Source organism: Chelmon rostratus, chromosome 21, assembly GCF_017976325.1.
Source record: "Chelmon rostratus isolate fCheRos1 chromosome 21, fCheRos1.pri, whole genome shotgun sequence".
NCBI classification, from domain to species: Eukaryota; Metazoa; Chordata; class Actinopteri; order Chaetodontiformes; family Chaetodontidae; genus Chelmon; species Chelmon rostratus.
Genome location: NC_055678.1, coordinates 13,395,021 through 13,405,600, shown reverse-complemented (window position 1 = coordinate 13,405,600; position 10,580 = coordinate 13,395,021). Strand labels below are relative to the sequence as shown.

General features: G+C 42.7%; 2 protein-coding genes across 4 annotated transcripts in view; both read left to right on the top strand.

Moving 5' to 3' along the window:
- The first annotated feature begins 1,565 nt into the window (after nt 1-1,565).
- decr2 (2,4-dienoyl CoA reductase 2, peroxisomal) lies at nt 1,566-6,265 on the top strand. Of its 2 annotated transcripts, none has more exons than XM_041963073.1 (10): nt 1,566-1,755; nt 2,314-2,415; nt 2,579-2,647; nt 3,216-3,267; nt 3,372-3,507; nt 3,994-4,118; nt 4,452-4,545; nt 4,624-4,728; nt 5,611-5,799; nt 6,026-6,265. In XM_041963073.1, the coding sequence occupies exons 2-10, from the start codon at nt 2,315-2,317 to the stop codon at nt 6,058-6,060; spliced, it is 906 nt and encodes a 301-aa protein (XP_041819007.1). In that variant the 5' UTR covers nt 1,566-1,755; nt 2,314; the 3' UTR covers nt 6,061-6,265. The 2 variants fall into 2 exon arrangements, with proteins under 2 accessions (XP_041819007.1, XP_041819008.1); XM_041963074.1 differs by having other exon boundaries at nt 5,611-5,863.
- A 954-nt stretch (nt 6,266-7,219) lies between these two features.
- rab11fip3 (RAB11 family interacting protein 3 (class II)) overlaps nt 7,220-10,580 on the top strand; it is a 28,379-nt gene continuing 25,018 nt past the window's right edge. For both annotated transcript variants that reach the window (XM_041963165.1, XM_041963164.1), the window contains exon 1: nt 7,220-10,096. In XM_041963165.1, the coding sequence (XP_041819099.1) occupies nt 8,477-10,096 (1,620 nt within the window). In that variant the 5' untranslated portion in view covers nt 7,220-8,476. The remainder of the gene's footprint in view (nt 10,097-10,580) is intronic.

Genomic DNA, 10,580 nt, shown 5'->3' with positions numbered 1-10,580 from the left:
TTGCAAGAAGACAGCACTCTCTCTGACTTCAGGGTTTTGCTACTAGTGCCTGACTTGTTCTGGTTTGACCATTAGCTAATAGTATAGTAGTAGTCTCACAGTTATTTGTGTTAATTCCAACACATTAAAAAATATATATATACATTGCTTGCAAAGACAGAAGTTTATCGAGATGTAACCAGTAGGCAGATTTAAAACTGAAAGGGTCTTGGCGAAACATTTCATCTGAAAATAACGAAAACAGAGAAAAACACCAGGAAGATGAGTGAAAGTCGCAGTAATTTGAACCACATATGTGTTTACAGAGGGAGGAATTCTCATGCAGCTGTACTGTAGGTTCATTCAGAGGGCTGCAAATGGTTTCATCATGGTTTCAAGCAGAAAATGCTGACACATAGCGCCACCTGGCTGTCAACTACCATCAAAATATAGACTAGTTTTACATGTTTTTGTATGTCCTTGTATATTGTGTTACTGCTGAGCATTTATCTGGGCATGCAGTTAGGTTTTTCAAGATTTAAATTTTTTTTTTTCTTGGAAGTCTTAACAGTTGCTTATTGACTTCGACATTGTTTGACTTTGGTAATCCATCAGAAACATCATCTGCTCTTATATCTGTATTCACGTTGCACCTATGGCAGTTTGATGCGGATTGCGTGGGACTGCGATGCAATGCAAATCAGTCAGGACTTACATCTGCCCCTACATTGCAATCTGACTTTAAAAGCAGCATGCAAATTTATTTTCATAAAGAACTGGGATGATTTGCCTGATTCGTTGAACTAAATTAGGAAAAACTGACTGTAAGAAAGCAAAAAAACACATCCAGAATATTAAAAAGTAGGGTTTGCTCAGGGTCATGATGTCCAGCTAAAACACCAGAAGGTCATTTGAAGTAAACATACCCTGGTAAAAGCGTCTGTGGTTCAAAAAGCGAAAGCATCCATTATCGTTTATTCTAAGTTTGAGCACATTTATATGCACTTTTGCGTCTGCTTTTGTTTACTCGTGCCTGACTCGTGAAAACAAATCAGGTTACAGAAGTCCTGATCTTACATTTCTGATCTGCACAGTGCAAAGAAGAACATCCATCCCTGAAGTATTTGAGGGATCCATTGCATAGGGCTTTTTCCAACAGCAAATCCCAAAGTACGGATCAATAAGGGCTGCTCTCTGCACTAATGCACACTGATCGGCATCTGACTTGTAACTGTAAACCCTGGATCGTTTATGTCAGTGTCGGTTTACCAGAGGAGACCCTCCCTGGTGCCATCCTAGAGATGATGGTTATTTTAGACGAGCAACAGTATCACTGGCGTTTCTTTTACTCAACAGACCTTCCACTCCCAGGAGCATGATGCTGTCTCTTTCTGCCATGAATCAAATCAGTCCTGACCTCTAAAGTCTAGTCCTCACATGAATTGCTGCACTTTAACTCTCCTTTAGTTGTGTACCCCTTCTATTATCACCTTTCTGTTTTAAACAAACCGCAGTACGTTGGGACGGTGTTGTATTTGTGCTCTTGAACGCACCCCGGATGGACTTCATTGCCCACAATGCATCGCCGGAAAAAGGCGAGAAAGTAAACGTCCAAGGTGCAAGTAGTTTCTCCTGAGAGAAGCAGCTAATAGTTGAGGAATAAATGTTAGTAAGCCTCGTCAGACTGAGATAAGAGCCTCGTGTGCGGCTCGTGTTTTCGCCTCGGAGGAGCTGGACGGGTCTTCTTTCAGCGAGCTAGTTTGTGTGTCTGAGCAGGTAACAGAAGCTAACTGAACTTCACCGCGCAGCCCTGACTGCGCTGTGTGTGTTGTTGAAAGCAGTGGAGTAGCTTTGGACTGCGTTGCCAGGAGTAGACAAAATGATAGAAACACCTCACAGTAGCCTACAGTATGGTGGACCTCTTGTGTTGAGGCCCAAGCTCCACTGTCGGTACTTCAGTTTCCCTCTGTTGGGTATCTGTCTGAACGACTTTCCTCACTTTATATTTAAAGGTGTTCTGTCAGAGATGTTCTGGACAGCTACTGCCACCACAGCTGTGATTTACCTTAAGTTCAGCAATGTGACAGAAATGTATGCATGTGCACAAGAAATGCATGTGCACAAGAAATGAAACTAAAAGAGTGAAAATGGGAATAAGAGGAGTGATGAAAATGAGCGTTTTTAGCTTCAAGAAACTGCTGCAGGGGCCTTTTGAACTGTGAGGTGTTTCTGTTATTTTGTGCAACCCCTGCATCTGCAGACCAGTCATTTATTGCATTGCGATTATGGTAATGCCAGTGTGATTGCATCTATTAAACATGCATTATTTATCAGCATGGCAGAGCCACAGAGAAAAGGAGAACTGCTGCCTGAAGATGTTGGCACAGATGACTGTCTGACTTCGTACACACACGTCTACAGTCCAGATTTACTGAAGTAAGCATGCAAGCATGTGCTGTTAATTGTATTTCCCGTTGCCTGGTGTGATTATTGCTTTACTGCATTCATACAAGTGTTTGTGAATAAATTGTTGTTGACACTATTGTCACTGTAATAACTACATGATATGACCTCAGAGAGTCTGTGCTTTATATTTCAGAGATCAGGTTGCTTTCATCACAGGCGGTGGATCTGGAATTGGACTCAGAATAGCTGAAATATTCATGAGGTGAGAGGATTATCTGTTTGTTTCTCCATAACATGCCCAGATCTTGCAGAAACTTCAATGCACAGTCACATTTCACTCCTCTTAGGCTCACCGTCGTTACTGGTGCTAGTGTATAGTATAAGAATAAACCTGTAACACAAAGAAGCAATGATCTGCCAACATTATGTCATTGCAGTCACTCTGAAACAGTGAAATGTGTGAGTGCAGTAATATGTAGGTGTACTTTAAACCTGGTCGTGTTATCTGAGAGTCAGACTTTCATCATTTTGTTTGTGTGTCAAAGTTGAAATAGTTCAGTAAGCTACTCATGTGACATTTATCAAAAAAAGCACTGACCAGGCGTACCTGGCTGTGTGCGTCTTATTTTGTATGCTTGTAGCCTTTTACCACTTGCATTAACCGTCTCCTCCTCTGTCCTACCTGTTTTGTCAAATTACTCCCTCTGTCTCCCCACCAGCCTCATTTATGCAAGCATCGGATATTCATGTTCAAATCAACACAATACAGCATGTGCTGAGTGTTGTCTCTTCGTCTTTCCACATAGTTATATTTCTTTCTTTTCTTTCAGACATGGCTGTGACACAGTTATTGCCAGCAGGAACTTGGACAAGCTCAAAGAGGTTATTGCTCTTGCATAATTTCCACAATCCTGAATTATGTATCTAACGCCTTAACTAAATGTTAACGTGCTGGCCTCATGCATTGTGATTGCGTGTCTCCTTAGGCTGCGAAAAAGCTGTCAGCTGTGTCAGGACGCCGCTGTCTCCCTTTGTGTGTGGATGTGAGGCAGCCTGAGAGCATCGTGGCTGCTGTGGATGAGACCCTCAGAGAGTTGGGCCGCATAGACATCCTCATTAACAGTATGTGACCTCGCCTGAAAATATGTTTTTGAGCTGATGATTGCTGAGTTTGTGGAGGGAGCTGAGCTGCGCACAGTCTTCATCATTATCCAATGCATCCTGCCTACATAGGTGCAAATCCGTGTTAAGTTATCTGGAAGGGGAAAAGCTGCACACGTACTTTAAACAAAGGTCAAGTGTAAAAGGTTTCGGTTTAATCATCAACTTCTCTGATGCTGCATCTGTCTTTATCTCATGTCTTTACACCCTCGTCACTTTTACAAACTCTTCTTACTATGGTTATCTAATTAAATGCACATCATCCATTCAAGATGATTTATAATTTCATTAATGTACAACATAATTAATGTATTTTTAGCTTTAATGAAGCAAAATATTATAACTTAAAGGAATAGCCAACTTCTTTGCCAGTCTTGCACAGGATGTTAGTGCAGCAGTGTCTCATGATTTTAGTTTTGGCTCAAGTTCTGGATCTGTTTTTGACAGATGCTGCTGGAAATTTCCTCTGCCCGGCTGTCTCACTCTCCTTCAATGCCTTCAAGACAGTAATGGAGATAGACACCATGGGTACATTCAACACCAGCAAGGTGGTTTATGAGAAGTGGTTCCAGGTACATTTTCTGTCTGCGTGACACATTGTTTTTCACTTCCAAGTTAAGGAGGTATGAGTAATTCTTCATTACCACATAGAACAGAAATGATGATGATGCTATATCTGCAAGAACATTATGGGATCATTGATCAATAACTTCAGATTTAAAGATCACCAAGATCCACTCTATGCAGTGCATTCTGGTCACCAAAAGAGGGCAGTAAAGATCACAGATTAGTGAATGCTTTCTCATCTATTAATGGGATTTAAACTGCTGCCTCTGCACTCTCTAGCTGATTTGATTAATTACTCATTGTTTCGATTCTGAGTATCCCATCATTTCTGTGTGCAGAATCATGGTGGCAACATAGTCAATATTTCTGCTACACTTGGATACAGGGGACAGGCCCTCCAGGTGCACGCTGGCTCTGCTAAGGCTGCAAATGGTAAGAGCTCTTTTTACTCTTAAGACTTGATATTAAAATGAGAATGTAATGACTCAGCGTTTCCTCTCCTGTGCCCAGATGCTATGACCAAGCACCTGGCTGTGGAGTGGGGCCCCAGTGGGGTGAGAGTCAATACTGTGGCTCCAGGTCCTGTCTCTGGCACAGAGGGCTACCGCAGACTGGGTAAAGATTTGACATAATATTGACAATGTGGCTTAAATTTAACAAGTAAACCTGTTTTACCATGGTTTGATCTGTTATAGCATGCAACAATTTAACACACAACCCTCAGAAACAGTTTGTCCAGAAAAGTACCGTTTAGGCCTATTGTTGTTAGTTAATGATACCACAAGTCACATATTTGTTACATGGCTTTTGTAATACTATCACATTATTATGCATACTCTGTGTGGTCAAAGAATTTTTGTTCAGAATTCCCTTGTTAAAATACTTTTCATTGCACGGATTTCCTTGGAATTCCTTAAACATCACAGATTGATGTACAGCAGTAATTCACAAACAGGTGTTTGTACGGCAGTTATTCTACAGTTGCCAGGGAGTATGTGGAAAGCTCAACTAATCAACTTAACTAAAGTTAAGTCAGCCAAACATATATATTTACGTATTTGTGTTCAGTATGAAAATGGAATGATGCAATTAATTTTTTTTTTTTACCATAAGCAGCAAACTGCCAGCCAATGTGCTGCAATTGAGTGTGTGTTAAAGCTAGTAAGCAAGCAAGCCAAGAAGAGAAAAGGAAATCTAATGAATAAACAGTTGAAATGTCATCTGAAAGTGTTGAATACACAGTTGAAATGTTATTTTAAAGTAATGAATAAACAGTTGAAATAGCTAAAAGTAGTGAACGAAGAAATAGTTAGTTAAAAGCGTGGAATAAACTGTTGAAATGTGAGCTAAAAGCAATGAATAAATGCTTGAAAAAGTTAGCTAAAAATACTGAATAAGCAGTTGAAATGCTAGTAATGGATAGATGGCTGTAGAGCCGTAGAGCAGCGCAAGCAAGAGCATCTGAACGTGGTTTTTGTTTTTCTTTTAATCCTTCAGGTGGTCCCACGGGAGAGGCTGCTGGTGCGTTCCAGTCCATTCCTTTGCAGCGAGCAAGCAACAAGACGGAGATGGCCCACTGCGCTCTTTTCTTGGCCAGCCGGGCCTCCTCCTACGTGACTGGAGCCATCCTGGTGGCGGACGGCGGGGCGTGGCTCACCTCAGCCAACGACGTCTCCATGCTGTTGGGTATAGCCTCCTCTAAATCTGCTAAACTCTGAACAGGGGCTCTCCTCTCCTCCTCCTGACCAAGGTGTGTAGGAGGAGGTGCAGCCTGAGGGCTGTGTGGAGAGACAGTGTGTGTGTGCTGTGCGTTGTGTTAACTCTGACTTAGAGTATGAAAGTTTGAATGTTTAAGTAACAGGAATACAGTATAAACCATATTAATCTATTTGTCTCTCTTATTTTCTTTCAGGTTATTGGTCATCTGAAAAGAAAAGAGACAAATAAATACTGAAAGCAAACAAGTAATGTAGGGGCTGTGTTAATAATGAGTCAAATTATATAACAGTTAGGGTTTTCACCCATTGCAGTCATGTGTATTGGCATCATGCATGTCATGTACAGTAATTTTTATCACATGCCATTTAATGTGATTTGTTAGTATCTCATTTACTAGTAAAAAAAAAAAAAAAAACAACTTGTGTAATTACAGTTAATAGTGACTCCTGTTTGCTTTTGCGAGTCATTTGTTTTTTGGCCAAACAACTGCCTCCTTCTCACCGCAAGGGCAAACTGTTCCCATCTGAGGGGTCATAGGTCGATTGAAGAAGAAGAAAAAAGAAGCAAAATAAAGCATATTACTGTTAAAAAAACTTTGATTTTTCAGACTTCTCTCCTTTTTTTGGCATTTTTCTTTAAATTCTTCAGCCCGACCTAATAAAGAAAGCTAATAGAGGAGAAAAGGTCACTCCTTGGTTTAACTGCCCACAACTCCTGAACCCCCTGAACATTAAGTTCAGGAGAATGTAGGTAGATAATACTTTGTTCTAATGGGTCAGAGGCCATGAAGGTTGGGGTCCACTGGATTAGACGATGAAAATGAGACTAATTGTAGATCTGAAGAAAATTAATACCATTTAAAGGCAGATGGGGGCGCCAAAACATTAGAATTGTGACCACTTCACAACTAAAACTAAAAAAAACTACACTGAGTTTTACAACCATTCCACAGTGGTTCGTGTTATTTCATATGAATGGCTAAGTGATTAATTATTAGATACACGTTCCTGTAATATGTAAACCTGGTGGTTTCACTGACAAACATCTACCCTGCCGAAGTGCCATTGAGCAAGACACCAATCTGTCAGTTTAAGGCTCCTCTAACTGACCCTGAACTTCAACCTCTGTGCTCACTTAAACTGTCATTCTCCGATATATGAGTGTAAGGTTTTGGATAACAGCAATGGGTTTTGTGCACAGATACAAATAAGCTTCCAGCTGATAACAGGTATGAAGCCGGTGATACTGCGGGGTATTTTGTACGCTTGCGTGAAACGTCAGTGGTGTGTATGCGGCTGGAGGAGGCGGAGGAGGAGGAGGAGGATGGGACACTGCTGATGCTGATGCGAGAGCGTTCGGTATCTGTGATCAACATCGGTGGACTGACTGTCAAACGATGGATCTTTTCGGCCTTATTTCTTGCCCGTTTCGTTTCACTGTGGCCTCCGGCGAGGGACGCTGTGACAGCTGTGCGTTCTGAGACCAGAATAATAGAAAAATCCGAGGGGGAAAAGAACGGTTTCGTCTCGGCAGCCGTCTGGCCTGTCTTCTTACTGACACAGGTGGATCACCGCTGGAAAACGGCATCGAAATGAAGACATAATCTTGGACTATCACAGAGGCGACAGCTTCCACACTTTCCTCTTAAACCGTTGAACGTTTGAGCCACCATTTGGTTTGATTTTATTGAGAAAAGTAGAAGCTGGGCTGTTTGGCGTGTTAGCTAGCTAATGGGCTAATTTTGCTAGCCAGTCAGTTAGCAGCTTCTCCGGCCAATGGCACGAGAGAAGTGGGATGCTCGAAGGAGGAGTTAACGTTTGTTGCTAGCATAAATCCATCGGAAGCTTTCACTGTCCGTGTTATAATTAGTTAACCGCCTTATAATGATAGTTTGAATTATAGCTCGGGTTTGAGTAATATTGGTGACAGCGTTTCTTCGCGGCACTGGCGGCTCTTCTGCAAATTAGCTTGCGATGGAGGTTAGATAATCGGCTAAGAGAGCTAATGTTGACAAACACGGGTGACTTAACGCGTTAATTCGTGCCGTTTCACTCTGGCTCACGAGCAGCGATGCTGTCGGACGTTATATACGGTTCAGTCCTGGATCTTTGCGTCGGTGATTTGCCAGCGTTCAGGCCGACGTGAAGCATGTCGTCGTCGGATGTGCTGAGGCTGAAACATTTGGCAACAACCAGGAATGGACCTGCCATGACAGCAAGAGACGTAGTGAGTCAAAACACGCTTACAACATCACGATATTCAGTAAGGATAAGAAATTGATATGAGTTATGAGTTTAGGTAACGTCGTTATTGAAACGTGGATGGCAACCACTGAAGTTAAAACAACAAATACGGTGTGTTGCTCTGTTGCTTGACTGACATTGTTTCTAAACCTACCTATATTCTAGTAGTCTACTTTACACTATTATTTATACGCCACAATGCCTGCCACAATGTTTTAGTAGTCAGAGGCAGACGAGGCTTGTCGTACTTCCTCACATTCATATCAAGATTTCATGGGAGATGCATAGTGCCATTTTAAAAACATGGCATTGAAATTGAAGAACCGGATCTTTACGACAGCAGTGAGATAAGACGTCAACACCAGCTTTCGCAAGTCTTCAGAGTGGAACAGCCAATATAAATGGAACCGACAGTCCTGTCTGGCCCTTTGGGGCACACACAGTGGGAGTCAGAACAAGCGTTTCCTCTTGGATTTCACACACTGGACTCAGACAATGGAGGTGTGATCTGTCCAAACACGAGTGGCCAGACAGGTTTGGATTTCAGAAATGGCGAGCAGGATCAAACAGAGTGCAGTGAAGAAGAAAGTATTTTCCAGGACAAGCCAGTAGAGCTGGACAACCTCATAAATATGTCTGATTTTTCTTGTGGAGATTTGCAGTTGGAGGGAGATCGGTCCACTGTTTCACCGGCTTCTCTCCTTAGTACTCATATAGAAGAATTGTCCCTCACAGATAAAACTGAGGGACCTGATGAAATAAGTGACTGCACATTGTCCTGGTTGTTTTCCCCCAAACTTGCTGATGTGGTTGGGAACAACTCTGCCTGTGAGGAACTGAATCTGACTCTTGAAAGTTCAAATGCCCTCAGCAGTCAGGCTGAGCTAATAAGCATCAGTGTACCGGTCTCTCCTTCAAAGATTTCCGAGACCAACACGGGGGATCCATTTTTGTTGATAGATATCCTCTCAAATGAAAACTCTTGTCTCCCCCCACAGTCCTCAGGTGAGTTGAACCCACAGGGTGTCAGTGATGAGCTGGTAGACCTGTCACAAGAGGAGCAGGCAGGTCCCCCTCCCTCACAGAGCAGGGAGACTGAAACTGGAGACAAAGGTTTATTCCCTGATCAAGTGACTGATCTGCCTGTAACCTGCAGCACTACCCTGCAGGGTTTACCTGAGAACTGCCTCCCGCATAACCACATCAGCACGCCACTGGAGTGTTTCGAAGGATCTGTGCCTTTGTTGGATTTAGAGGTTCCAGATTGTGACAGCAGTCTGAGCCTGTGCCCTGCCAGTCCTCCCTCTGTTATCTGCACAGGTGCGCCATTAGATTTATCAACAGTGGAGTTGGAGGTGGAACATGCAGCAGCCACTGTAATTACAAATCTGACTTCAGAGCATAAAGGTGAGAATGACTCATTTGCTCTGGGTTTGTCAGCAGAACCTTCACCACTGACGGTGCCTCTGGCTGAAGATGCCTTCACCCAGGGTGAGTTCACCAGTGAGATTTACTCTGTGGAAAATGAGTCTAAGGATTTGATGGAAGACAAGATTAGCTCTGAAGCGAAAACTCAGGAGAATGAGGCAATGGCTTTGGATCTGTGCTTGGCTGCTGATGAGGTCCATGAAGAGGAAACTTGGGACTTGAAACCACAGGAGGATGTACAGAACACAAGCGTTGCCGATCCGATAGCTGAACAGAGGGGAGACGAGAGGTTGATGGACGCTAACCAACTCGAAGGATCAGGCTGTCATGAAGTGGCTCCTTTTGGTTTTTCAGTTCAGGACCTACATACTCCTTCTCCTGAGGCTGGATGGACTAGTGAGCAAACCGTGGAGACAATTTCCCTCTCTAAGATGGTGGTAGATGACTCACTGCCATTGGTCTCTGCTGTGAATACGAGGGAGGAAGATGCCTCCCCACTAAAAGCTGTGTTCGATGCTTTAGACCAAGATGGGGACGGCTTCGTTCGTATCGAGGAGTTTATGGAGTTTGCTGCTGCCTATGGGGCCGATCAGGTGAGATGCCTTATTGTTTGTGTTTACTTCCTTTTCTTGAGCTTGCAGCTGCGGGGCAAGCAGCACCAAGCTGCCCGTAAATGATTTATCATTGATTTTCTGCTGAACCTTGGAAAGCTTCCTGCAAAAAGCATGCTTAATTCAGTGCTGTGAAATCTATCTGGCTGATGTCACTGTGCTGTCAGTATTTCAAGTGGTACAGGATCAGAATCTCTTAAACTCATTGTTATTAAAAGTTGAGTGCAAAAATAAGCCAAATCCAATCATGTTGACTGATCAGTCTCATTATAGAAAATTTCATATAGAGATTAATATTGTGCTGTTAGTGCAATTTATATATACAATATGTTGTTTCTAAAAAAAACTGAGCCCTGAATATGAGTTTAAATGTTTAAGTGCACTACATCAGGTTGTTGCCCTAACATAATGAAGCAGAGGTAACATGACCCCTGCTTGGGTGCTGGGGCTTCCTACAGAGCAGCTC